This window comes from Panulirus ornatus, chromosome 2 (genome assembly GCF_036320965.1).
Source record: "Panulirus ornatus isolate Po-2019 chromosome 2, ASM3632096v1, whole genome shotgun sequence".
Classification (NCBI taxonomy): domain Eukaryota; kingdom Metazoa; phylum Arthropoda; class Malacostraca; order Decapoda; family Palinuridae; genus Panulirus; species Panulirus ornatus.
In genome coordinates, this window is record NC_092225.1 from 96,236,768 (window position 1) to 96,264,483 (window position 27,716).

General features: G+C 38.9%; 1 protein-coding gene across 8 annotated transcripts in view; it reads right to left on the bottom strand.

Annotated features, from left to right (window-relative positions):
* The window catches only part of LOC139758637 (leucine-rich repeat and WD repeat-containing protein 1-like), a 112,305-nt gene that overhangs the window by 43,353 nt on the left and 41,236 nt on the right, over positions 1-27,716 (bottom strand). For 2 of the 8 annotated variants that reach the window (XM_071680197.1, XM_071680189.1), the window contains exons 2-5: positions 13,780-13,881; positions 5,147-5,233; positions 4,580-4,735; positions 2,184-2,326 (exon numbers count right to left, since the gene is read on the bottom strand). In XM_071680197.1, coding sequence (XP_071536298.1) covers positions 2,184-2,326; positions 4,580-4,735; positions 5,147-5,233; positions 13,780-13,869 — 476 coding nt within the window. In that variant the 5' untranslated portion in view covers positions 13,870-13,881. Of the gene's footprint in view, positions 1-2,183; positions 2,327-4,579; positions 4,736-5,146; positions 5,234-13,779; positions 13,882-27,314; positions 27,483-27,612; positions 27,635-27,716 lie in introns of those variants that run through there. The other 6 variants (XM_071680169.1, XM_071680219.1, XM_071680200.1 and 3 more) reach the window with 5 other exon arrangements.

A 27,716-nucleotide genomic window follows, 5' to 3' on the forward strand; every position in this document is an offset into this window, starting at 1 on the left:
AAGCATCTGGGGAAAACCATGGAAAGGTCTGTGGGGCCTGGATGTGGATAGGAAGCTGTGGTTTCGGTGCATTACACATGAAAGCTAGAGAATGAGTGTGAACGAATGTGGCCTTTTTTGTCTGTTTTTCCTGGTGCTGCCTTGCTGAAGCTACTTCCAGTGGGGCAGGGTAGCAACCGGAACGGATGAAGGTAAGGAAGTATGAATATGTACATCTGTATATGTCTGTATGTATATGTTGATATGTATATGTATATGTGTGTGTATGGGCATTTATGTATATATATATGTGAGTGAGGGATGAGCCATTCTTGTGTTTCCTGGCGCAACCTCGCTGATGCAGGAAACAGCGATTAAGTATAATAAAACAATATGTATATGTGCGTGTGTGGGAGTTTATGTATATGCATGTGTATGTGGGTGGGTAGGGCCATTCTTTCCTTTGTTTCCTTGCGCTGTCTCGCTAATGAGGGAGACAGCAAGTATAATAATAATAATAATGATAATAATAATAATAATATATTCATACTTTATTATTTCATGTGAGGCAGGGTGGTGGTGGGAATGAATAAAGGCAGACAGTATGAATTATGTACATGTGTATATATGTACATGTCTGTGGGTGTCTATATACGTATACGTTGAGATGTATAGGTATGTATATTTGCGTGTGTGGATGTGTATGTATATACATGTGTATGCGGGTGGGTTGGGCCATTCTTTCGTCTGCTTCCTTGCGCTACCTCGCTAATGTAGGAGACAGCGACAAAGCAAAATAAATAAATATTCATACTGTCTTAATCCATTCCTGTCGCTACCCCGCCACACAGGAAATAGCCCCATAGATACACACACACAGACACACACACATATATACAAAAGTATATATTCATACCTGCTGCCTTCATCCATTCCCGTCACTACCCCAACACACAGGAAATAGCCTTCCTTCTTCTTAAGTCTGGTCATAGCACTCAGATATCCCAAATGATAATGCTACTTCCCAACTTTATATAGTTCAAATGCAGAATCTTATTCAACTCTTTTGAGTATGGCAAAACTCCAAAAATTCAAATAGTGTATCCCAGAAAGAACTAAATGTAAAATACTTTACAGCTTTTCTTCAAAATTTGGTAAGCCATTAAAAGTTTTAAATATATGGAAGATTTCAGATATTATACCAAAAGAACAAATCATTTCTACCAAAAAGCATTCTACAGTTTAACCATCTAGCAATGTTGTAAGCCCTCTGTGATATAGCTTCTGAAAGCAATAGATGATTCTTTATGTGATATTCTATATGGTACTTTTATGTGATATTTCATAGTTTTTAACTTATAATTCTTAAACTTTATAACCTTGAATTGAGCTTCTAGCCATAATTTCATTTTAAACCATGTATACAATTTGAGAATAAACACATCTTAAAAGCATAAGACCTACTTGTCATCATACCAATCTTATGTAAAGCCAACTATGCCCATTTGACCTAAACACATACATTAAACTATGAAGCATATCAATATGGCAAATGAATCTCAAATTTTCACTAAGAGGTAGCATGATCCTTAAATAGTCAAAACCTTGAATGGGCAGCCACAACTAAGTCAGCATCAGACAAACAATGCTTTGGATAGGTAAACAAAACAGTAAATAATCATCCCCTGACAAATGCACATGCCTATATCTGAAGACTATAGGTTAAAACTAAAGATACTGAGCTTCTGGGCAAGAGAAATTTCATTCTGTATAAGAGAAACATGCACTGAAGACATGCATTTCCACCTCCTCCACAAAAACTAGCCATCACTAAGTCACCAATCATGTGCCTTGTGGATTTCAAACCATGATCACAATATTCAATCCCTTGGCTAATTAGTGGACATGTGCATATGTGAAGATGACATGTGTGCAGATTAAGGATGACGTGAAAAGAGGGAGCAAAACAGTATACGTTAGAGTGATGTTACCATGGAGGAGTGTGTGAAATTACAGAAGCAATACTGCAGTTATCATACAGACAGCAAGTCTCTGTATGGCCATTAATGACTTATTTTTTACTGCATTTGTAAGGCTGACATATTAATTGCATTTCTGTGACAAACCCCCTATTAGATGCCTACTGCCTACTAAGTTCAATAACATGTAGAACACAATCAAAAATTTTCATTCTTGATACTTACGTCTTAGTGCTACGATTGTACTTGAGGACCACCTCACCATCCTCTACATTGATGAAACAAACAGATGACCCACCACATGTTGCTACTACATTTGTCTTTGAGTGTGGCTTCTCAGGGCAGGGTTCAAATGAACACTGCCATATCTAAGAAATGGAAAAAGGAATCATAAAGATTAAAATAGTATGCCTAGTTACAACCAATTTTTTTTTAAAGAAGAAAGCATGACAAAAACAAAAGCACAACCTATTCATGGTCATCTTGGATGAAAAGCAAAACACTGTAATAAGTACACAAAATAGAATACAGCAAATATTAACCCTTAAACTGCTTTCTGAGATAATGTTCTCGCCTTCCACACATTTTTCAACGGTCCCATAACTTTCGCCCCCTCCCCTACCCTGCGACTCATTTCCGCTTCCATGGTTGCATCAGCTGTCAAATCTACTCCCAGATATCTAAAACACTTCACTTCCTCCACTTTTTTCCCCATTCAAACTTACCTCCCAATGGACTTGTCCTTCAACCCTACTGTACCTAATAACCTTACTCTTATTCACATTTACTCTCAGCTTTCTTCTTTCACACACTTTACCAAACTCACTCACCAACTTCTACAGTTTCTCACCCGAATCAGCCACCAGTGCTGTAACATCAGCGAACAACAACTGACTCACTTCCCAAGCCCTCTCATCCCAAACAGACAGCATACTCGCCCCTCTCTCCAAAACACTTGCATTTACCTCCCTAACCACCTCATACATAAACAAATATAAAAACCATGGAGATATCACACATCCCTGTCGCAGACCGACCTTCACTAGTAACCAGTCACTGTCATCTCTTCCTACTCGTACACATGCCTTATATCCTTGATAAAAACTTTTCATTGGTTCGAGCAGCTTACCTCCCACACCATATACTCTTAAGCCCTTCCACAAAGTGTCTCTATCAACCCTATCATTTGTCTTCTCTAGATCCATAAATGCCACATACAAATCCATCAGCTTTTCTAAATATTTCTCACACACATTCTTCAAAGCAAACACCTGATCCACACATCCTCTACCACTTCTGAAACCACATGGCTCCTCTCCAAACTGATGCTCTGTACATGCCTTCACCCTTTCAATCAATACCCTCCCAAACAATTTGCCAGGAATACCCAACAAACATACATAAATCATCTATACTGGGGTCGACGTGCTGTCAATGGATTGAACCAGGGCATGTGCAGCATCTGGGGTAAACTATGGAAAGCTTTGTAGGGCCTGGATGTAAAAGGGAGCTGTGGTTTCGGTCCATTATACATGACAGCTAGAGACTGTGTGTGAACAAATGTGGCCTTTGTTGATTTTTCCTAGCGCAATCTTGCACGTATGCGGAGGGGAGGGGGTTGTCATTTCATGTGCTTTGTCGCTGTCTCCTGTGTTTGCGAGGTAACGCATGAATTATGTACATGTGTATATATGAATTATGTACATGTGTATATATGTATATGTCTATGTATGTATACATTGAAATGTATAGGTATGTATAGGTGCATGTGGGGACATGTATGTATATACATGACAGCTAGAGACTGTGTGAACGAATGTATGTATATACATGTGTATTGTTGGTGGGTTGGGCCATTCTTTCGTCTGTTTCCTTGCGCCACCTTGCTGACGCAGGAGACAGCGACAAAATATAATAAATAAAAAAAATAAATATTCATTATACATAATTGCTGTTTCCCAGATCAGCGAGGTAGTGTCAGGAAACAGATGAAGAATGGCCCATCCACTCATATACACATATACTTATTCATATTCATTATACTTTTACATAAATGTCCACACACATACATATACACCCACGTACCCAGACATTACGTACATACACATGTACAAATTCATATTTGCTTGCCTTCATGCACTTTTGTCGCTACTCCACCACATAGGAAAACAGCATCGCTATCCTCTGCTTCAGCAAAGCAGCATCAGGAAAACAGACAAAAAAGGTCACATTCATTCACACTCAGTCTCTAGCTGCCATGTGTAATGCACCAAAACCACAGCCTCCTATTCACATCCAGGCCCCACAGACCTTTTCATGGTTTACCCCAGACACTTCACATGCCCTCGTCCAGTTTACTGACAGGACATCGACCCCAGTACACCACATTATTCCAATTCACCGTGGTATACCGGGGTTGACATTCTGTTATATAAACATTAATTCACCACATACCTAATACATTTTGAATTCTAAAATTGTTCATAAATATATAAGCATTTCAACCTTCCCTTTACATGCTTTCTCTTCAACTCTCGTACTCTTTGTTCTGAAATATAAGCAAAGAGGCATATTGTGTCAAAGGAAAGAGTTCATAAAACAATTTTAGTGGATATTCATACCTGTGTTTGCACATCAGCAGGGTCATTGTTTTTAGAGTGTGTCCGCAAAAAGTACAAAGGGTGGAAATCTGTTGGGTCATCAACCTTCTCAACTGGGGCCTCACTAAACCGATAATTGGGATCAAACTTGTAGTCAATTTTCCGCAGAGGCACACCCTGTGAAATAGTCAGTCAAAGTATTCATGATGATATAAAAATTTTTAGCTTGCATCAAGTTAAAAAATAGCTCCTTAATCCAAAGTGATTGATGTAGAGTACAATACTGTAATTAACAGCTGAACACTTAAAGTGGGTTATTTAAATTCTAAAACATACCATATTACAAGAAAGTTGCATGCCCATAAATACTTAACCCCTTGGCCACAAGTTATGAGTAAATTTGCAATACATCATCTTCCTCCTCACTGTGAAATATAACTTAAATCCATAGCTATAAAATACCAATTTGTACATGCAACATATCAAAATCATTCTATAAGTCTTATTCAGATTCCTAAATCAATATGTACTCCCAAATTTGTGAAAATGTTCATGAGTAGAAAACCTTACAAAAATTTCCTTACTTACTCTTCCACCAGCCTTCATTCTCTTTGCAGCCGGGCCACCACCTTTGCTCTTTGATTTTTCAGTCATGGTGACAGATGATAACTTACTCTGTTGATAAAAATTGTATTCATAAGTGTCCCCTCTAGCTAAGTGAATTGAAACTAATCCCCAGTGTTAATCAATACATGCAAAGCTGTGTAAATATCTATTAGGGTTCCCCCCTAAGCATTACATATTTCTGAGAAAGAGTACTACTGTACATGAAACATTCTTGTGATAAACACAATTTTTTTTTTCTCTCAAAACATATCATACAACTTCAACCAACATGTGAATAAATCCATACAAAACACCAATAATTTCATCATCAGTGAAAAACATTTTCTCTCCGAGGATGTGACGCAAGTATGAGAGGTTCTCTAGGATAATCTCTTGAGGAAATCAGGAGTACGATCTAAACCTTTGTCTTTTGCTTGGGAAACACTGGCTTCCATATCCATCACTATCCTCCCAACAACCCAACTAAGTTGCAGTTGCTCACTTATTATGAGCCCACTTTCAACCAAAGATTAACACAATTTAATCATTCATACCCACCTGGTAGTTCAAAATTCACAGACTGCCTGTGACAACCCAAAAGTAGTCATATTTGGTACAGGGAAAGTTTTTTCAAAGAAAGAGAAAGAAAGATAAAGTAGGGGGAAAAGTTCTAAAAAGAAAAATTTTCAAAATTTTACAACCCATGCCTCTCCTCAGTGGTCTGCCTACAAACATGAGCAAATACCCTTGATATGAATATTCTCTAGTAGGAAATAAACTCAAGGAATCTGTTTATGAGAGAGACTTGGGAGTAGACATCATGCACAACCTATCACCAGAGTCCCACAATAGGAGAATAGTAAAGGTGAAGAACTGCCTGATCACAACTACTAGTATAGTACTCAAGTATAGTGATGAGGAAACATTCAGGATATGTCTAGGTTTATATGCATAAGGCAAAATAGGCAAGCAACAATTGTTGGCTCAGACACACTCCCTCACTCCCTAGAACTCATGGAGGTATATCATCTGAGCCATACACACTGTCCACTTTGAGCTAGAAGAGTACTTGGAATATAGATGACGTAGATTCAGTGAGAGTATGAGGCAGAGGAATGGAATCGGAATTCTTCAAAGGTGAGTTAGAGAAAAATATAGTACCAAAAAGGGCAGCTTTATCAATGGGAAAGGTAGCAATAGACTACTGATGTCGAAAGAGAAGAGGAAAAGCTGAATTACAAAAGTTGCTGGAGATGTTCTTAGTTAAGGACTAAAAAAGTTTTGTCAGAAGAGAAAGTCATTACACTCTTTTTAAGAAGGTATGCTTGATTTTGCAAAGAACAGCCTTGCAGTAACTCCGAACAAAAATGAAAACAGGGTGGGTCTCAAGTAGAGTTTAACTGTTCAATATGCACCATCCCTGATGCCACAGGCATCAAAGCAGAAGCCATCAAGCCACAATTGGGAAAAAGCTTTCGATGGAATGTAAAATTTCATCTCAGCCCAGATAATCTCTGCTGTGCAATCAGTGTAACACAAGACTACCCAAACAGAGAAGCAGTACCAATCCCACAAAAGTCAATATAGAAGCTGCAAAAGTATGACCTTTGAAGTCTCCCAAAGTAGGCATTACGAATGGGGGGATATAGGCTGAGCATGCCAAATTAGAGTTAACAGAAATAAGTGTGTTATTGTAGGACCTTTAAGGGAGAAAAATGATGTATGAATACTGGAAGGGTTTAAAGGTAAAGAAGTCATGTTGCAAGAGAGGTCATGAGGGCTGGAAACTCGTGGTACCATGTTTAGTTAATTATTCCAGATTTTCATGTAGGGAAAAAAAGCCTCAGCTCCTCAATAACCCCAGTTAAAGCTTAAGCAATCATTTTACTGTACAGTGAAATCCCCTTCATAGAAGCTCTAACTGCATTGATGAGAAAAGAGCACAGCTTTGTGGCAAGGAGTCAATTAGTGGAAGTTGTACACAGTTGGAGGGACTGGGGGGGGGTATAAATGAAACACAAAAGCAAGATAATAAAGGATAGAGATTTTGAGCCAGATGGCAGTAGAGTTATGTCTCAAGATACATGAAGACAGCAATAAATGTTTTGTACTACAGTTGGTGCAATCTCCTCCCTTAGAGCAGAAATATAGATAGAGATTATAGTTATACATCTTCAAGTGCTAAGGCGAAGCCTTGGACAGATGGGTTTCAGCGAGAAGAAAAAGATCCAGGGAAGAGGTAAACAGGTGGTATTGAACAAAGGGAAAGTGCGAATGAAGACTGACAATGCTCCAGAAATCGATAGAAAAGGTGCCAGGTCCACAAGCTGTAGCTATGGAAGAGGGGTGAATCCCAGCTGTATAGTAGCTATCACGTGGGCCCTGAGATCCATCCACTCCCTCTTAACTGGTGGCACCACTCTGAATCAGCACCGAAGAATTATTACTTGGTTGTGCTGCCAGACATTTTGAAAAATTTTAAGGTAAGAAAAAAGGCAAAGAAAACAAATATAGATTAATTCATGTGCTGTGGATGAGAAAGAGGGACTGTGATTGTGGTTAAATACCCACAACCATAGTATGGCAGAGGCAAGGGGAAAAAGACAGATCAGGGCCTGAAATAGGGTAGGTAACAAACATCACAGTGCTACTCCACTGCTTTGCCACCACTATCCCCCTGAATCTTAGGGGGTAGTAACTCCCTGGTTGGAGACTGCCAGCCACCTACTACTATTACTATAAAATAGCAGCAGCTAGTGCCAACTACTACAGAACTCTCCAATCAAAGATAAAGAAAAGCATAGGTTTACTGGTTACTGGACATGGTAGGGACTCTTGAACCACAGAAGGGACCTCCAAAATTTCCATTAATCAAAGGAAAGGAGGAAGACTGAGTACTTGTACCTACCTACAAAAGTATTTCCAAGACGGCTAGAGTAGCACTCATGGCATGTCTTGCTTGTTGAATAACATCACCCATTTATCAAGTCTTTTCTTAATGTTTCAGTAAATGTCCTTCATACGTTTCTTGTTTCTCCAAGTATTAAGATGAATACTCTTTCTAAGTTCTTTGCCAGACTCTTCTATATCCTTGCCTGATTTATTTTTGAAATGTCCACATGTATGACTTTTTACTTAATGATTTCATATCTCCCTTTCTGATGTGCTTTTATATTCGTAACATTCTTCCTGATGACACCAATCTACAGCCATTCATAAACTTGTAATTTTTCCATCTTCTTTCCAGGCAATGCAGTAAAGTTCTCTCAACCTTTCATGACATTTCATACATTCCATCAATTTTCTTTGTGAAATGTTTATCAATTCTCTCAAGGTTGTTTATTTGTAGTCTTTTGACAACAGCAGCATTCACTTTGCTTGTTCTACAAATATTGAACATTTTCATCATTAGCTTTCTACTTTTCATTGTGAAAGCTTTCCCTGTTATACCTCTCATTATCTGGTTTAACAGTGCCATAATGTATAATCAATGTGTTCTTTGAATTCTAAATTCTTATTCATAATCTTTTCCAAGTCCTTAATCGTCTCTCCACAGTATACGTCTCTTCTTGCTGGGCCTATGAATGGAGATACTGATAAATTGGCAATGATTCCATGACTCATTAGTTCAAATCTCTCCTCATTAAATTCCATTAGATTTACTTGTCCCTTTATTTAATCACTTTCAAGTCTTTTTCTTTATCAAATATTTTCAAGTCTTTGTAACATTTCTTTATGTTTCCATTCCCAACGCTTTACTCACTCTTGTGAGCAACATATGAAGGTGTGCAGCAGGATCTTGGCCTAATTTAACCAATTCTTAAGCTGTACTGGGTTCAACAGTGAGTGTCTAAATTTGACGGATGATTAGAAATGACCTTCTTTTCCTTTAAACACAGCGGCACCATCAGAAGCCTATGATAGGGCTGGGTCAGCCTGTACATAGTCTGGGAAGGATAAGGCTCCCAAGTCATTAGCAAGATGTGGGGAGATCCAAAGCATTCTCAACAAAAGCACCATGTTAGTTCTGAATCTGAGGTCCCATAATGGTCAGTTCATGAAAGAGACACATATCCTTTTCCTCATGTTTAAAATGGTGGGCTCTCACATGATCTACCATCTTCTTTAACCTTTAAGCAATGAAGCCTAAAAAAATTTCTGTCAGATCACTAGCTTAGTATGACTGGGTCAAAAAATAAATAAATAAATAAATAAACTGGAGGGATGTCTGATCATTATCTTGTGGAGGCTAAGGTGAAGATTTGTATGGGTTTTCAGAAAAGAAGAGTGAATGTTGGGGTGAAGAGGGTGGTGAGAGTAAGTGAGCTTGGGAAGGAGACTTGTGTGAGGAAGTACCAGGAGAGACTGAGTACAGAATGGAAAAAGGTGAGAACAATGGAAGTAAGGGGAGTGGGGGAGGAATGGGATGTATTTAGGGAATCAGTGATGGATTGCGCAAAAGATGCTTGTGGCATGAGAAGAGTGGGAGGTGGGTTGATTAGAAAGGGTAGTGAGTGGTGGGATGAAGAAGTACGAGTATTAGTGAAAGAGAAGAGAGAGGCATTTGGATGATTTTTGCAGGGAAAAAATGCAATTGAGTGGGAGACGTATAAAAGAAAGAGACAGGAGGTCAAGAGAAAGGTGCAAGAGGTGAAAAAAAGGGCAAATGAGAGTTGGGGTGAGAGAGTATCATTAAATTTTAGGGAGAATAAAAAGATGTTCTGGAAGGAGGTAAATAAAGTGCGTAAGACAAGGGAGCAAATGGGAACTTCAGTGAAGGGTGCAAATGGGGAGGTGATAACAAGTAGTGGTGATGTGAGAAGGAGATGGAGTGAGTATTTTGAAGGTTTGTTGAATGTGTTTGATGATAGAGTGGCAGATATAGGGCGTTTTGGTCGAGGTGGTGTGCAAAGTGAGAGGGTTAGGGAAAATGATTTGGTAAACAGAGAAGAGGTAGTAAAAGCTTTGCGGAAAATGAAAGCCGGCAAGGCAGCAGGTTTGGATGGTATTGCAGTGGAATTTATTAAAAAAGGGGTGACTGTATTGTTGACTGGTTGGTAAGGTTATTTAATGTATGTATGACTCATGGTGAGGTGCCTGAGGATTGGCGGAATGCGTGCATAGTGCCATTGTACAAAGGCAAAGGGGATAAGAGTGAGTGCTCAAATTACAGAGGTATAAGTTTGTTGAGTATTCCTTGTAAATTATATGGGAGGGTATTGATTGAGAGGGTGAAGGCATGTACAGAGCATCAGATTGGGGAAGAGCAGTGTGGTTTCAGAAGTGGTAGAGGATGTGTGGATCAGGTGTTTGCTTTGAAGAATGTATGTGAGAAATACTTAGAAAAGCAAATGGATTTGTATGTAGCATTTATGGATCTGCAGAAGGCATATGATAGAGTTGATAGAGATGCTCTGTGGAAGGTATTAAGAATATATGGTGTGGGAGGCAAGTTGTTAGAAGCAGTGAAAAGTTTTTATCGAGGATGTAAGGCATGTGTACGTGTAGGAAGAGAGGAAAGTGATTGGTTCTCAGTGAATGAAGGTTTGCGGCAGGGGTGTGTGATGTCTCCATGGTTGTTTAATTTGTTTATGGATGGGGTTGTTAGGGAGGTGAATGCAAGAGTCTTGGAAAGAGGGGCAAGTATGAAGTCTGTTGGGGATGAGAGAGCTTGGGAAGTGAGTCAGTTGTTGTTCGCTGATGATACAGCGCTGGTGGCTGATTCATGTGAGAAACTGCAGAAGCTGGTGACTGAGTTTGGTAAAGTGTGTGAAAGAAGAAAGTTAAGAGTAAATGTGAATAAGAGCAAGGTTATTAGGTACAGTAGGGTTGAGGGTCAAGTCAATTGGGAGGTGAGTTTGAATGGAGAAAAACTGGAGGAAGTGAAGTGTTTTAGATATCTGGGAGTGGATCTGGCAGCGGATGGAACCATGGAAGCGGAAGTGGATCATAGGGTGGGGGAGGGGGCAAAAATTCTGGGAGCCTTGAAGAATGTGTGGAAGTCGAGAACATTATCTCGGAAAGCAAAAATGGGTATGTTTGAAGGAATAGTGGTTCCAACAATACTGTATGGTTGCGAGGCATGGGCTATGGATAGAGTTGTGCGCAGGAGGATGGATGTGCTGGAAATGAGATGTTTGAGGACAATGTGTGGTGTGAGGTGGTTTGATCTAGTAAGTAACGTAAGGGTAAGAGAGATGTGTGGAAATAAAAAGATCGTGGTTGAGAGAGCAGAAGAGGGTGTTTTGAAATGGTTTGGGCACATGGAGAGAATGAGTGAGGAAAGATTGACCAAGAGGATATATGTGTCGGAGGTGGAGGGAACGAGGAGAAGAGGGAGACCAAATTGGAGGTGGAAAGATGGAGTGAAAAAGATTTTGTGTGATCGGGGCCTGAACATGCAGGAGGGTGAAAGGAGGGCAAGGAATAGAGTGAACTGGAGCGATGTGGTATACCGGGGTTGACATGCTGTCAGTGGATTGAATCAAGGCATGTGAAGCGTCTGGGGTAAACCATGGAAAGCTGTGTAGGTATGTATATTTGCGTGTGTGGACGTATGTATATACACATGTATGGGGGTGGGTTGGGCCATTTCTTTCGTCTGTTTCCTTGCGCTACCTCGCAAACGCGGGAGACAGTGGCAAAAAAAAAAAAAAAATAAATAAATCCCTGGGGATAGGGGAGAAAGAATACTTCCCACGTATTCCCTGCGTGTCGTAGAAGGTGACTAAAAGGGAAGGGAGCGGGGGGCTGGAAATCCTCCCCTCTCGTTTTTTTTTTAATTTTCCAAAAGAAGGGACAGAGAAGGGGGCCAGGTGAGGATATTCCCTCAAAGGTCCAGTCCTCTGTTCTTAACGCAACCTCGCTAATGCGGGAGATGGCGAATAGTATGAAATAAATAAATAAATAAATAAGCAAATAAAGAAGCAAAATTCTGATATACTGAAGTCCGTTAAAAACCTGGTTCAAGTGTAAGTCTCTGTAAAAACCTTTGGTGCATAGTGAAGCATTTTATGCAATACTTATCTGTTATTCACTGCATATTATGTAACAAAGTCTCCAAAAGTGTAACGTGAAATAATTTAAAAATGAAAACATATGTATGTGTGGGTTACGTAACTAAGCATGTTGGTGTATGGGCACCCAAGGCAGTAACACATTCAGATTGGAAGGGATACCCCAAGCAAGCATGAGAAGTTTTAATGTTTACAGAGCACAATATAATGTTAGTGTGCCTGATATTTTTCAAAACTTTTCTTTGATATACTCTTTTAAGTGATAAAGCTAAAATATCCTTTTATTCTTATATAAACACTGCACTGGGAACCCTTTAAGGACCCATCACACTAAGTTTGGGCAGTAGTTGAATAGTCCATCAGTCCCCAGCTTCAGTCTGGGACACTGGGCACCAAACATGTGACAACCTGTTGCACATCACTGCAGTACATATTTTCTATATTTCACAAACATACAATGTTGTCTCAAATCATATACAAATAGTTTTACAGCGATGTACAATAGTTTAATGGTGCAATATCTTTCATACTTTTCCCCATACAAAGATAATTCAAACAGAAATTTCAAGATGAAGAATGACCTAGCTTGGTCACTTCCCATCAGCCTAAGTTTGTTTAAGTGTTAACTAAAGTTAAGGCATTTGAAATACACTGTCAGTAGAAACAGACCTTTTGAGTGAGAGTCAATTGAAAAGGAAGACGGCAGAAATAGGTGTGGTGAGATGGAGACTGGATGCTTTTGCCAATTACAAATGTCTTGCATCTCTTTCAGTTTTCATATATACAAAAATATACAAACTATCTGAACTTATCACAACAAACAGATTAAAGCATACAACACACTGTAATGGCAATGTACCTTACAGGATCACAAAAACACATGCTATGACACAAGAGATAAAATTGGGAGGTAGAAACTGACTGCTGGCCAACTTAATCCTCCATTCCATCAATCCTGTGGCCTAGAGTACTTCCTGTAATCTCATTAGCTAATGAGGGTAAGCAGCAGCATCCATACATAAAGCACATGGCAGTCAGGACCAAATCTGGGCAGGCCAGACTTTTACAAAACATTTATAGCCAGCACCAAATTTCACCCAAAAATCTTGGTTCAATTTCTTTCCATAAAAAGTCTAGCCACAGAGAAATCCAATTTTTTGATGTATGGCCACTATACACCATAAGGAATATGAGTAGTCCCAATAATAATTGACAGCTAAAAATCAGTGATGTCAGTGAATTCTTTGAAGTTATGATTTGGTTTATAAAACAACTTGCTATGAATTGGATGAAGATCAGAGTACTATAAAATTTAGCTGGCTGAGTCTCTCTTCAAACTATGTACTTTCTGATCACAAACAATATCAATTCCTTGTGGCAATTTCAGAACTCTACACACTAAAACACTTTTATTCTATTTATGTTTCACTGACCTATGTGGGCTCATGCAACAAAACACTAATATTCTAAGACTTTTTCCCCAACACACTTCCCTTTACTTCCATGAAGTGCCCCCTTTTGCTGAGAATCTACCTGAAGTTAGAGCATTGAAGCAGAGGTTTATGTTCCCCTCATAAAGGCTAAATTTGCTGTGCTTACTGTAAAGTCCTCAAGAGTCTCAGGATCATATGTGATGGGATGATTTAACGTTGGGTTGGTGATAACATCTTGAGGTAAGGAATTCCACATGCTGATGGCTCACTGAAAAGAAGTTAGCTCATAGCTTTATACTGGTTTGTTTTCTTTTAATCCTTTCGTAACCTTTGCTCTGTCATTAATGCATATATCAAGTATATTTGTATATTTCTATGTGACAAATTGTCTGACCTGGAAAATCTTGTGAACCTGAAGTGTATCTGATTACATGACAGTAATCTTGGTAATATTAGGTGTTGAAGTTTGCTCTAGACAGGAAAAGTTACTGAGAAGAGGAAGAAGTTTGACGGCTGTCCTAAGGACTTTATCAACATAAATATAAGCCTAGCCATGTCGATATCACTTGAGAATATAAGTAAACAAACAGACCATTGACCTAAAAAATTTTGTGATTAAATTTTAGAATGTGTGGGTAAATGTCACATTAATATTTCCTAATTTCTTGCAGGCTGAAAACATACAATAAACATGCACTAAATCTTAGGTTTTGAGTCATATGTCACTCCCAGGGTCCTTTTGAAATTCCCTTGACTAGTTCAGTCAATCACTGTTGTAAAGGAATGCTTTCAGCATATCCTTATGGAAAAGCAGTACATCAAATCACAATGAAAAGGAGTTGCAATATTACTGAACATTCTGATGAAAAATTTAACTTTCTTTGAAATGTAAGGGTATCCTGCAAGTTAAGTTTATCTATACATTCTTATTTGCATTTTCTACACAAATCAACCATCATGCAAAATATCAAAAACAATAAACGGCAGATGCTGCAACGTCAATGATGACACATAACACTGGCGATCTATACTTCCATTCACCAAGATGTTGTACATCTGAGAGAAACTTTCACAGTAATCACAGATTCCCACTTACACAACAGACAAGAAGCTTACAAAGGTCTTAGGGAAGTCAAAGTGCACATGATCATATACTGAGCTGAACTCTATGACAGAAATCTTTTTGTTACCATACTGCTCGTTAATGATGACTGTTGGTATATATGTGATTTATAGCTCTGATATGGGAAATAATAAATGCATATCTTAGAGAACATAAATCGTATCAAATGAATTAACATCTGCATACTGTACCCTTTTGTAAAATCAATACAGCATCATTTGTAGAATACTGGTGAAAATTTTGTTTTGAAGTAATAATGATTAGTCTAATGTGCCTTTATCCTTAGCTTTTACTGAGCAGAAACACCACTTCAGAAAGTAAAACTGTTGATATCAATTTGCTTTGAAACTTACCCTATACTACTCACAAACTTTCATAACCTTACAAAAGACAAATTTAACCGGATGACAATCATCAATCTTGGAAATACTTCCTTGGATAATTTTCTCACGTACACTGTAAATGATGATGGAGACCGTATTTCTTGAGATAAGTGAGTACCAGTAATGCTAACTCGAAAAAAAAATAAGAACTTGTTTACAAATTTCTGCACTCTCAACAGAAATCAGAAAGATCACTATCCTCAGAAAAATGTTCAAGATGTAGATACCTGAGGCCATCCCAGATCATACATTCATTCCAACTACTTATTACAGCACTCTGAACACCAGCAAGAAAAATAAAGTTAAAATGGTTAACACAAATTATTCTGCAAAAAAAGAAAAAGGCACACTGGGTTGAGGAATAAACATCACACTAACATTTAAACTGTACTACATCCAGAGAGCATTGGAAACAAGAACACATAAAATGACTGTACTGGGTGGAAAAGTCTGCATTTTACACCGAGAAACTCTATTGATACAAACATTTGTTGAAAAAAAAAAATTAAGATGAACCTACAGATGTCACACTATGGAGGTGAACACTTCTCTGTCAGTAAAAGCATCATATGTCTTATTTAATTTGCTACCAAGAAATTCTTACCCCTGTATGTCTAGAAATATACTTAAATCTTACAAATCTAATAAGCACACATCTCTTCCAGACTGAAAAAAAACCATTTTGGATAATTAAAACTATAATATTCTATGATTCATTGCTCTACACATAACTTTAAAAATACTGATGAAAACTAGTAATATTGCCTGCTTTTGTGGAGATCATTCAGTAAAAATTATAAAAATATTCATGCATATCAAAGATTATTCTACTAACATGTAAGACAGTCTTCAACTTTGTTCACCCTGAGAGTTTGGCCATGTGTTTGAAAAGTGTTGGCTGTGTAAATCAACCCTAGTACTACCCAAAAGTGTCTATCAGGTGCAAACACATCTTGATTTATCTGTATTTCATTTACACCATTTTTCAGAATAACGTGCATGGTCCATTTATACCTTCTTGTTATCTAAGCGGGCTTAAGTCTGGAATATCACGATCATCACTGGGGTGGCAGCACAGTCATGTGGCATTGCCAACACCAGGTGAGAAGTACGAGTATAATGGCATCGATACATTCTATAGTCACAGAGTGCTACAATATTTTGAGCTGTAGTATGGTGTATATTGCATGTGTTTTGCCTCTTACATCATGCCACCAAAGCATCTTTTAAGTTCTGGTAACAGTCGTGCTAAGAAGCACAAGGCCATCACCAATGAGATTATGATAGATGTGCTCACATATCATGAAAGAGGTGAATGAAAAACTAATATCACGCATGCCCTTAAACTTAGGAAATCTAATTCGAGCACATGACTGAACACCAAACTCATTGTCCCTGTCAGCATGCTTGTGATACAAGCAAAGGCAGGCAAAGGAGCAAAGAAATTTCAAACAAGTCCTGGTTGGTTTGTGAATATTAGGAAATGCTTTAATTGCTTCTGCTGATGTTGCTGCCAAAAATTTCCTAGGAACCCTCAAGGCCATTATCGAGGAAGGCTGTTACTCTCCTATGCAAATTCTTAAAAATGGACGACTGGATTATTTTAAAAAGAGAATGCCTTTCAGAACGCACATTTCCCTTGAAAATAAAACTGTCAGGATTCAAAGTTTGTTATTCTATGTTTTATAAATAGAATTCATTGTCCAATGTATATTACAATACTTTATATTCACTGGTACAAGTATACTGTTGTTTTTCACTGGTGTGATATTCAGTGACATCTTACTAATACAAAACTCCCTAATCTCCATTAATTGTACAGCAATTCCCCAACATATGTCTGAGTTCTATCCTGACCGACTGGTTAGATCTCAAAAAGGACATAAGTCAGACATATGTCAGCATGGGATGTAGAATTGTTATGTCTGTACACCATTCTTTTATCCAACTCAATTTCTATCATGATTATCTCGTTCTTATCAACCAACTTTAAAATATGATTCTCTAGTTTCTTTTTTACCTTTTATTTAAGATTCTTTAGTTTTCATTTCATAATCGTTATCTTTTAATTCATATTTTTTTCTGGTTATACATATGGATGGTCATAAGTCGCATAGGTCGTAAGTAGGGGAGAGCTTATATCATTCAATTTATGCATCTTTGATATAGATATATGCAATCATTTTCAAGGAATTAACGACTGCATATAGCAAGAGGTCCCTGTGTTGAAATTCAGTAGCTTTTGGAACTTACTATGGTAATCAGTTAATAATGCATCAAGTGGTTGAAACCTACCAAGCCTTAAGGAAACATAAAAAAAAAAAGGTTTGCTGAATTTTTACAAACCCAAGGACTCCACTTAGCCTGCGCTCCATGCAGGAGCAGGAAAATGATAAAACCCCTTTAGTGCAAGAATGTCCTTCATAAAATCATACCCTGCTGCGTATACTGCTGCCAAAGATGACACACTCACACCATAAACACCTTGCAGGAGGTGATTAGTAAAACATCTAAACCACTCTAAGACTAACCATTAACCTCTTGTTCAAAATGTGGATTACCTCTATCTCACACTTCAGTAACGTCAACTCACGACCACCCCCAACAACCATAACAATGACAAAACATATACATACTGAAACAACCCAACAAGCACTAAACAACCAACCTTCTAACTCAGTCTTAAATTCAACCCACCAGACATACACCCAATAGAAACCACACTATCCAGATAAAAATGAGTTACACTATCTTACTATGGACATCATTTACCACTATAAACCCTGTTTCAATGTATCCCAAGACCTTTCATGCCCATGAAGAAACTATCATAAAGAAGACACCAAGCACTTAATACTTAACTGCCCTACCCTCTCTACATGTAGACACACATGCATCACACTACCTTCCGACCTATGGTCCTGATCAGTGGATGTGGCTAACACTGAGTGCTGCAGGAGCCTTGTAAAATCTGATAGAAGGGGCTCCTCGGGCATGAAGTTAAGGAAGTATTCCCTGCATGTCATAGATGGCAACTAAAAGGGGAGGGAGAGTGGTGACTGGAAATCCTCCCCTTGTCTTTTTTCTTACTTTTCCAAATAAAGGAACAGAGAAAGGGGCAAGTGAGGATTTTCCCTTTAAGGCTCAGTCCTCTGTTCTTAATGCTACCTCCCTAAAGCAGGAAATGGCGAATAAGTATGAAAAAAATACATATATCACACAATACCCTCCAACAACCAGGATCTTTTGTGTGGTAGTCGGACCTGGTAATGCTAACAGCTAGGCTACGATTGCCCGTAATAGGGAAATAATTTCAATTACAAGTAAACGAATACCCTTCATCTCACATACATGAGCAACAGGGTCTACATCGGTCGAATCCCATCAAGCACACAATACCAGCAGATAGCATTTTACAGAGCCTTACGGTACAAACGTGGAGGTATATGAATGCAAATATAGTGCATATGAATGTACACTTTCATAGAAAACTTAATTCTCTCCAACAGCCAGGATTTGAACCTAGGACCTTCTACAATTTATGGATCTGGAGAAGGCATATGATAGGGTTGATAGAGATGCTTTGTGGAAGGTCTTAAGAGGAAAGCTGCTATCAGCAAGGAAAAGTTTTTATCAAGGATGTAAGGCATGTGTACAAGTAGGAAGAGAGAAGAGTAATTGGTTCCCCGCTTAAGCAATGTAGCACCAAAAAACAGACAAAAAAAAGGTCACATTCGTTCACTCAGTCTCTAGCTGTCATGTGTAATGCACCAAAATCACAGCTCCCTATCCACAGACCTTCCCATAGTTTACCCCAGACGCTTGACATGCCCTGGTTCAGTCCAGTGACAGCACTTCGATCCCAGTACACCACATCGTTCCATTTACACTCTATTCCTTGCACGCCTTACACCCTCTTGTATGTTCAGGTCCCAATCGCTCAAAATCTTTTTCACTCCATCCTTCCACCTCCAATTTGGTCTCCCACTTCTTGTTCCCTTCAACTGTGACACATATGTCCTCTTTGTCAATCTTTTCTCACTCATTCTCTCTATATGTTCAAACCATTTCAACACACCCTCTTCTGCTCTATCAACCACACTCATTTTATTTCCACACATCTCTCTTACCCTTTCATTACTTAATTGATGAAACCACAACACACCAGCATTTCATTTCCAACACATCCACCCTCCTTCGTACAACCCTATCTATAGCCCATGCCTCGCAACTACATAACTTTGTTGGAACTAATTGTTGGAACTAATATTCCTTCAAAGATATCCATTTTTTGCTCTTCGAGATAACGTTCTCTCCTTCCACACATTCTTCATCACTCCTAGAACCTTTGACCCCTTCCCTACCCTGTGACTCATTTCTGGTTCCATGGTTCCATCCACTGCTAAGTCCACTCCCAGATATCTAAAATACTCCACTTCTACCAATTTTTCTCGATTCAGACTTACATCCCAACAACTTGTTCCTCAACCCTACTGAACCTAATAACCTTGTTCTTATTCACGTTTACATTCAACTTTCTCCTTTCACACACTTTTCTAAACTCAGTCACCAGCTTCTGCAGTTTCTCACATGAATCAGCCACTAGAGCTGTATTATCAGCGAACAACAACTGACTCACTTCCAAGGCCCTCTCATCTCCAACAGACTGCATACTCGCCCCTGCCGCAAACCAACATTCACTGGGAACCAATAGCTCTCCTCTCCTACTTGTACAAATGCCTTACATCCTTGGTAAAAACTTTTCACTGCTTCTAGCAACTTACCTCCCACACCATATACTCTTGAAACCTTCCACAAAGCATCTCTATCAACTCTATCATATGCCTTCTCCAGATCCATAAATGTTGCATATAAATCCATCTGTTTTTCAAAGTATTTCTCAAATACATTCTTCAAAGCAAACATCTGATCCACACATCCTCTACCGCTTCTGAAACCACAATGCTCTTCCCCACTCTGATGCTCTGTACATGCCTTCACCCTCTCAATTAATACCCTCCTACATAATTTCCCAGGAATACTCAACAGACTCATGCCTCTTTGTCTTTGTACAATGGCACTATACATGCATTCCGCCAATCCTCAGGCACTTCACCGTGATCCATACATACAATGATTAAACTCACCAACCAATCGACAACACTGTCATCCCCTTTCTTACTAGATTAAACTGTAATAATTCTTTTTTATCATATTCAATTGCTGCCTCCCCCATCAGTGAGGTGGCACCAGGAAACATGAACAACTCATCCACTCACATATATACATAAACACTCATACACATATACATCAATATATACACATATACATGTGCATACACAGACATATACATATGTACACCAATACATGTTCATACTTGCTTGCCTTCAATCCATTCCTAGCACCACGCTGCCCCACAAGCCACAGCATCATTGCCCCTCCCCCCACTCTTTCTGAGGGTAGTGCCAGGAAACCTAACAAAAAAGGCCACATTCATTCACACTCAGTCTCTAGGTCTCATGTGTAGTGCACCAAAACCACAGCTCCCTATCCACATCCAGGCCCCACAGACTTTTCCAAGGTTTACCCCAGATGTTTCACATGCCCTAGTTCAGTCCTTTGACAGCATGTTAACCCTGGTATATCACATTTCAATTCACTCCATAAATATGTTCTCTATGTATTTTCCACATTAGAAAGGAACCATTAGGAACACAAGCAATGACTTGATTCACCTATACAAAGTTCTCTCTCCAAGAGAGAGTCCTGGTATCATCCAGGACATTTTTCCAGGGGCTCCTGCAGCCCAAGGATGTGCAACTTCCATTGGCAAGGAAATGAAGACTCAGGAGAGAATTTTTTGATGACATTGTATTCTCAATATGTATATGTCTTTTCAGTTAAGGGTGACTTTTCAATCACAGTCTAACCTTAAGAATGATATCTATCTATCTACCTATCTCTAATGCTTGTTCCCTCCTGGAATTCCTTCAAGGGGGTGGCCACGGTAACAGTCTCCATATCTAGCATGAAGGTAGAATCCAATAACACACACACACACCCCTAAGTGAAACAAAGCTAAAGGGGAAAGGGAAATGTTTTAGAGGTAAGCTCTAGGGTTGGAGTTAGGGTGAAATAAAAAAGGATGGTGTAGCAATGTTGCTGAAGGAAGAGTTGAGGAAATGTAACATATGTGAAAGAATGTAAGGTAGTGGGCCCTAGAATGAAAAGTGAAAGTGAATTACAAGGGGTGGGTGATAATTAGAGCTTATGCACTTAGAAATGAGAACTAAGGATGGGTGAAGAGTGTTTTGGGAGGAGGTGAGTGTAGCAGCAGTTCTGGTTAATGGAATCAATTATAATAATCAGTGATGGGTAACTTGAAATTTGGGGGTAGGTAATGTGGCAGCAGAGGGTGCAATTGGGGGGCCATGGGGTACACAGTATTGTATATAGAAATGCTGAATAGCTTGTGCAGCTGTGTGCTGGAAAAAAGACTGGAGACTGAGAATACCTGGTTTACAAAGAGGGACATACATAAGTGCACATGGGTGAGTACAAGGTGATGAAAACCAGGCATTACTCGATAAAATACTAACTGAGAGGCGTGCAAAGGAGACTCTTGGATGAGAATATGCTGATAGAGGCAGCTGGTGAGATGTTTGGTCATCACTTGGTGGAGGTGAGAGTGAAGTTCTGTACAAGCTTTACAAAAAGAGGAAAAGATATGATCTAGAAGAGGCTGGTGAAAGTAACTGAACTTGGAAAAGAGACTTGCGTGAGGAGAAAACAGAGGAAATTAAAAGTAGAATGGCAAAAGGCGAGAGTATATTAAAAACTGATTCACAATAGAACCAAGCAAAACATCCCATTCTCACCTACACAACATGGCTTCAGACACAACCTTTCCACTACCTCACTACACTCAAAACTTGCACAACATACCCTTGAGTGCTTCGGCCAACTTCAAACATCAACAACATGTTTGACAGTGTCCCCTAACACATCCTCACACTCAGGATACTTGACACCATCTTCCACAACAATGATAAGAAAAGGCTGGTTAACTTCAAGGGCATATCTGACAGCCATACATCGAGCTCTCTGAAACCCTTAGCTCTAAATTGAGTTCTTCATGAAGTGGCTCTTTCTCTAAACTTCTTCAATCTTCTACATGACCCTCATCAGACCACAGCATAAAGATCCTCTTGTATGCAGATGACCTCACAATCACTTTACAACAACCTGACACCATAGTAACAACAAAACATATGCAGCACATTGGTACACAACTGGAACAATGGCTCACCCAGCATAGAATGTTTACCGCTCCAGAAAGTCTTAAACCACCCTTTTAACCCCAAAGAAATGTGTATCCAACCCCCATTGTCCACTCATCTTGAATCGACAATCACTCCATGTCAGCCAAACGCCATCTAGGTATCACACTTGACTCACATGAAATTCACTCCCTACACCAAAAACATCAACATAAAAGTAACGTAAAACTAAATGAAAGTGAATTACAAGAGGTGGGTGATAATTAGAGATTATGCACTTAGAAATGAGGACTAAGGATGGGAGAAGAGTGTTTTGGGAGGAGATGAATGTAGCAGCAGTCCTGGTTAATGGGATCAATTATAATAATCAGTGATGGGTAACTTGAAATTTGGGGGTAGGTACAGATACAAGATTTAGAAAACAACAAACAATCTATCCAATCCAAACTGAACTACACCTAACCTACCTGATTGCCCAACCACTTAAAACCAAATATAACTATGCTGCAAAACACATAAAACAGAGCAATCAGAACAATCCCTGGCTGTGTAACAACCACAAACACTCAAAACCTACACAGTGGGGGAAAAATACTTCCAACACAATACATCTCAGTATGCTTGCCTTTTTTTAAAGCATTAGACCCATCCCAACCTGACCACTCCCAAGCCCCAAGTAAAAACAAAATGTTGACCTTTGCTTCACACACAGACTTATTGCCCTTAGAAGTACAACACATACAAAACATGTACAGTTCACACCATAGCGAAAAAAAAAAAAAAAGGACTAAACAAATCCCCTCCCAACCTAGTCTTAAACTCCACTGCACTCGACCTTCACCCATCTGAAACTGAAACCCCTCAGAATGTACAAGTAGGGCTCTCATGTCCCTAATCTGGAGTCCAGCTCTCTCTCCAAAATTACAAACAATAATTCAACAAATTTTTTCATTCTCATTTGAACTGGCCTCAATGCATAAAGACCAGACCTCAATGGTGTAGCAGTTACTATTACTGACCATCATGCATGCACATGGTGCCTCGGATCAAACCCACATAGGTTCGAATTCTTGTCGCAACAGCTGGTCCACAGTCCACCTAGCTGTTCATCCTCCCAAAGGGGCTAGTCAATAGAAAGAGTACCTGGCAGAGGCTAGTGTGTGTGTGTGCACATAAGCAGGAGTAAAGACATGGCCACTAACATGGCCAGTTTCCTGTATTGCAGGAGCCCAAGAGAAGGAAGTCAGGTATATAAGCAGTTACAGTATATCTTCATATGTAATTGCTTCTTCCACCCTTGCAAGGTATCATCAGGAACAAACAGAATGACCTCAATTCTTACACATCATCTCTCTGACCATCGCGTGGAAAATCACTAAAACCAAAGCCTACCATCCACAGCCAATGCCTAAAGACTATCCTATTGTTTACCTTGCCTTCTCCACATGCCCTGCTTTAGCCACAGACAGCTCATACCCATCTTCCTCTACATACACTGATCCAACGAATTCACTCCCACACATGCCTCTCCTCCCAAATGTACAGAACAATCATTCATAATCCCAGCCGAATTTTGCTTCCTCTACTTATCCACTTTTCACTAGCAGCACGCAAAGCTGGATAAAATATCAAATAGTTCAGTCATCCACAGATTATACAACATCTTTGTGTGATGCAAGTTGTCACATCAATGGTTACAGCAATCTCTGCATACAAAAAAATTCTTTATTACTATTGTTAATATTTTCTATGAAAATAAGGTTATTTGTTCATTCATACACATAAATCAAGTTCCCCAGAGTAAATCACATGCAAATATGCAAATAATACTTGTAACAGGTGTTACCGACTCCACCTGGGTGGGTTACACTGTATGCGCAGTCACCTTCAGTGTGGTTGTATTAGCTGTACCACTGGAGTGTAATCATGTTGAGGAAGTTCTCACTCCAAAGGAGTCTATCATTTCCCTAATAATTGTTGCAATACAAGCTTGGAAATATAAAAGCCTCACCACAATGCTTCCATCACATACACACAACACTTCTGAAGAATGGCCACAGTGCTCCCATCACATCCACACCACACTTCCTTGAGAATGGCAAATCTAGTGAATTTATTTTTCTCATAACTACATTTGCTTACCTCCCAATTTATGAGATTGTTTTAATACTTTTTATGAGCTTAATCATACAAATAAGTTATAAAATTAATGAGGATGTAGCTTGCATACTTAGGACTGGCCAATCCACTAGGTAAAACACATTTCCTAAACAAGGAATGTTTGTCTCATTTCATAAGAAAAAATAACATACATATTTTCATAAATCAAAAGGAAATTGATTTCTCTAAACTGGGGGAAGCTTTTTTAAAAACCAATTGCGCAACAATAGGGTTAGCTCATGGATATGGATCAAAGCACTCCTTTTGGTTTAATCTATGTATATCCATAGAAGGATGAAGTGAAAAAGATTTTGAGCGATTGGGACCTGAACATGCCGGAGGGTGAAAGGCGTGCAAGGAATAGAGTGAATTGGAATGATGTGGTATACTGAGGTCGAAGTGCTGTCAATGGATTGAACCAGGGAATGTGAAGCATCTGGGGTAAACCATGGAAAGTTTTGTGGGGCCTGGACGTGGAAAGGGAGCTGTGGTTTTGGTGCATTCTACATGACTGCTAGAGACTGAGTGTGAACGAATGAGGCCTTTGTTGTATTTTCCTAGTGCTACCTTGCACACGTGCAGGGGAAGAGGGTTGTCATTTTATGTGTGGCAGGGTGGCGACGGGAATGAATAAAGGCAGCAAGTATGAATTATGTACATGTATATATGCATATGTCTGTGTATGTATATATATGTATATGTTGAATTATATCGGTATGTATATGTGCGTGTGTGGATGCGAGATATATCTTTTATGCTTACTGTTTCAGATGCTGCTCAGAAGTGTCATTGTAGACTACCAAAATTAAAAGAAAATGATGGGATAACTACTTATCAAGTTGTTAAGTTTAGAACAACTGAAACTTTAAACAAGCATTAGTGTGCTTTGTTTTTTGTTGTTGCTATGAAGACTGCTTCAGCTGCTCTCCAAGAACAATTCACTTTAATAATTTATACTGCAGGGAATTGCAGGCTCTTCAAGCAACACACTTAAACTTATCATCATCTCCACTGAGAAATGAATTTGTGCACTTGGATTATTGATTGCTGTGAAATATTCTCATTTGAGTCTGAACATTTTTGATTTATAGACAAAAAGTTCAGGTGTGTATATGCATTTGTATGTGGGTGGGTTGGGCCATTCTTTCGTCTGTTTCCTTGCGCTACCTCGCTAACGCGGGAGACAGCGACAAAGTATGATAAATAAATAAATAAAAAATAAATATCCATGAAACACTTTTAGAATCAACAAAACAGATATAATCCTTACAACACTTAGAATCAACAAATACATAATCCTTTCAACACTTAGAATCAATAAAACATGCATACATAATCCTTACAACACTTAGAATCAACTAAACATATAATCCTTACAGCTAAGATTTATCAATATTAGTCTATCTTACTTACACATTGAAACCACTTTTAGGAAATGGCTACTTATGCTTTCGCTTTACGTATACGGTTCACCGCAAGTCCAGATATACCTAAGGAGGACTAATCTATCTTATCAAGTAAGGTAATACAAGTATATCAGGAAAACTGATGAGCAGATCAATGTAAAAATAGGTGATACACTTGTAAAAATACCAACATGACATATGAAAACTAGCACCCACAACAGTCAAAACTCATATTAAACTTCAAATTCTAGTTGTAATACGCCAGTCACACAAACGAAAATTCATGGCCAACCTGGTGCCAGCAAAGAGATGACACTGCAAGCTAACATGTCCAGCAGGAGACAAATACACTTTGTTTAATTCTACTACCATTTTAGCAACTAGGCATTTGTTGTCGATTCTTTTGATATCTAACAAGTGTATTACCTACATTTACATTAATAAATAGTACATTTTCCTTGTATACATACCACTTACTGCTTTATCTAATATCATTCAATAAAATATAATGCTCCATGAGTGATTAAATTTTCTGCTTAAAACTCAATAAGTCAATACGCAAAACTATAGTTATGTAGACCTATACTAGATAATCAGCAATTTATATTCATTTTCATTGCTACGGCTGTAAAAAGTCTATACACAGACACATCTACGATTCCAGCATTACGCCAAATGCTGAAAAACATACGTATGGTAGCTTCTCGTACTTTGTCCCAGCCTCCCCCAAAATCAACCAATCCATGGGCTAGTTGACATTTTAGCCCCAGCTGAATGTTCGTCCCTTACCTTATGGTAGCTTTGGTTTGGTCTGAAAAAAGTTTAAGTTTGGAGATGGAAATGTTCTGGGACGAAGTATCAGTAATTAGGGGACAAAGCGTTTGGCATCCATTCCATGTAAGCTCCAGAAACACACCACAACAACATTAGAATATTTCTAAAATAAGCCCTGATCATTAAGCAAAGCTGGGCGAGGTTTTCAAGGGTTCTATTGATTTCTACAAGTGTTCAATTAATCATGTATTGATTAACTTTACATTTCCCATTACATCTATTGCCCTCCAGCATAACCTTGTTATTAGTGCCGGATAAAAATGTGCACCAAATCATGCATCAGTGGTCTATATCATTTTCAGACCACTAATGATCTGCATTTCCTCTAAACCCACAACGTTGATAAGGTAGCGGCCCTAAAATGAAATTTCACTCGTCTACCTCACCTAAAATGAAAGTTAAGGACTGTGGAACCCCTCCATCACCCCCCATAACACTACACCAAACCCAAACCTAGGGTGACACTATGCACCGTATACACACACACACAAACTAAATTTCTCAAAGAGTCTAACCAATCTATCCGAGAGAACGAAACTTATGGCCATCAAAGCCCGACTGTGTGCAGTCAAACACTAAGGTCCGCCCATGTGGGGGATGGAAACCATCACGAAAATACTCTGGACACAGGCCATGCGGACCTCGGGCGGGACCAGCTGATCCATACATCACACGTGAAGCAATCACACCTTATCTATCGCCAATCATACTTGATAACCTTCTTACTACTAAAATTTCCTTGACATTTACTCATTCCTGGCCATTTATTCTACGACTACTACTAACCAACCCCACTACAGTACGTCGTCCTACCGTCAAAATTGTCCAATCGTCGACGATTTTAGGTCAGGGCCTCATGCTTTAAGTCTATCAAAATAGATATATCATACATATCCCTCCAATCACCACTTTTCCCT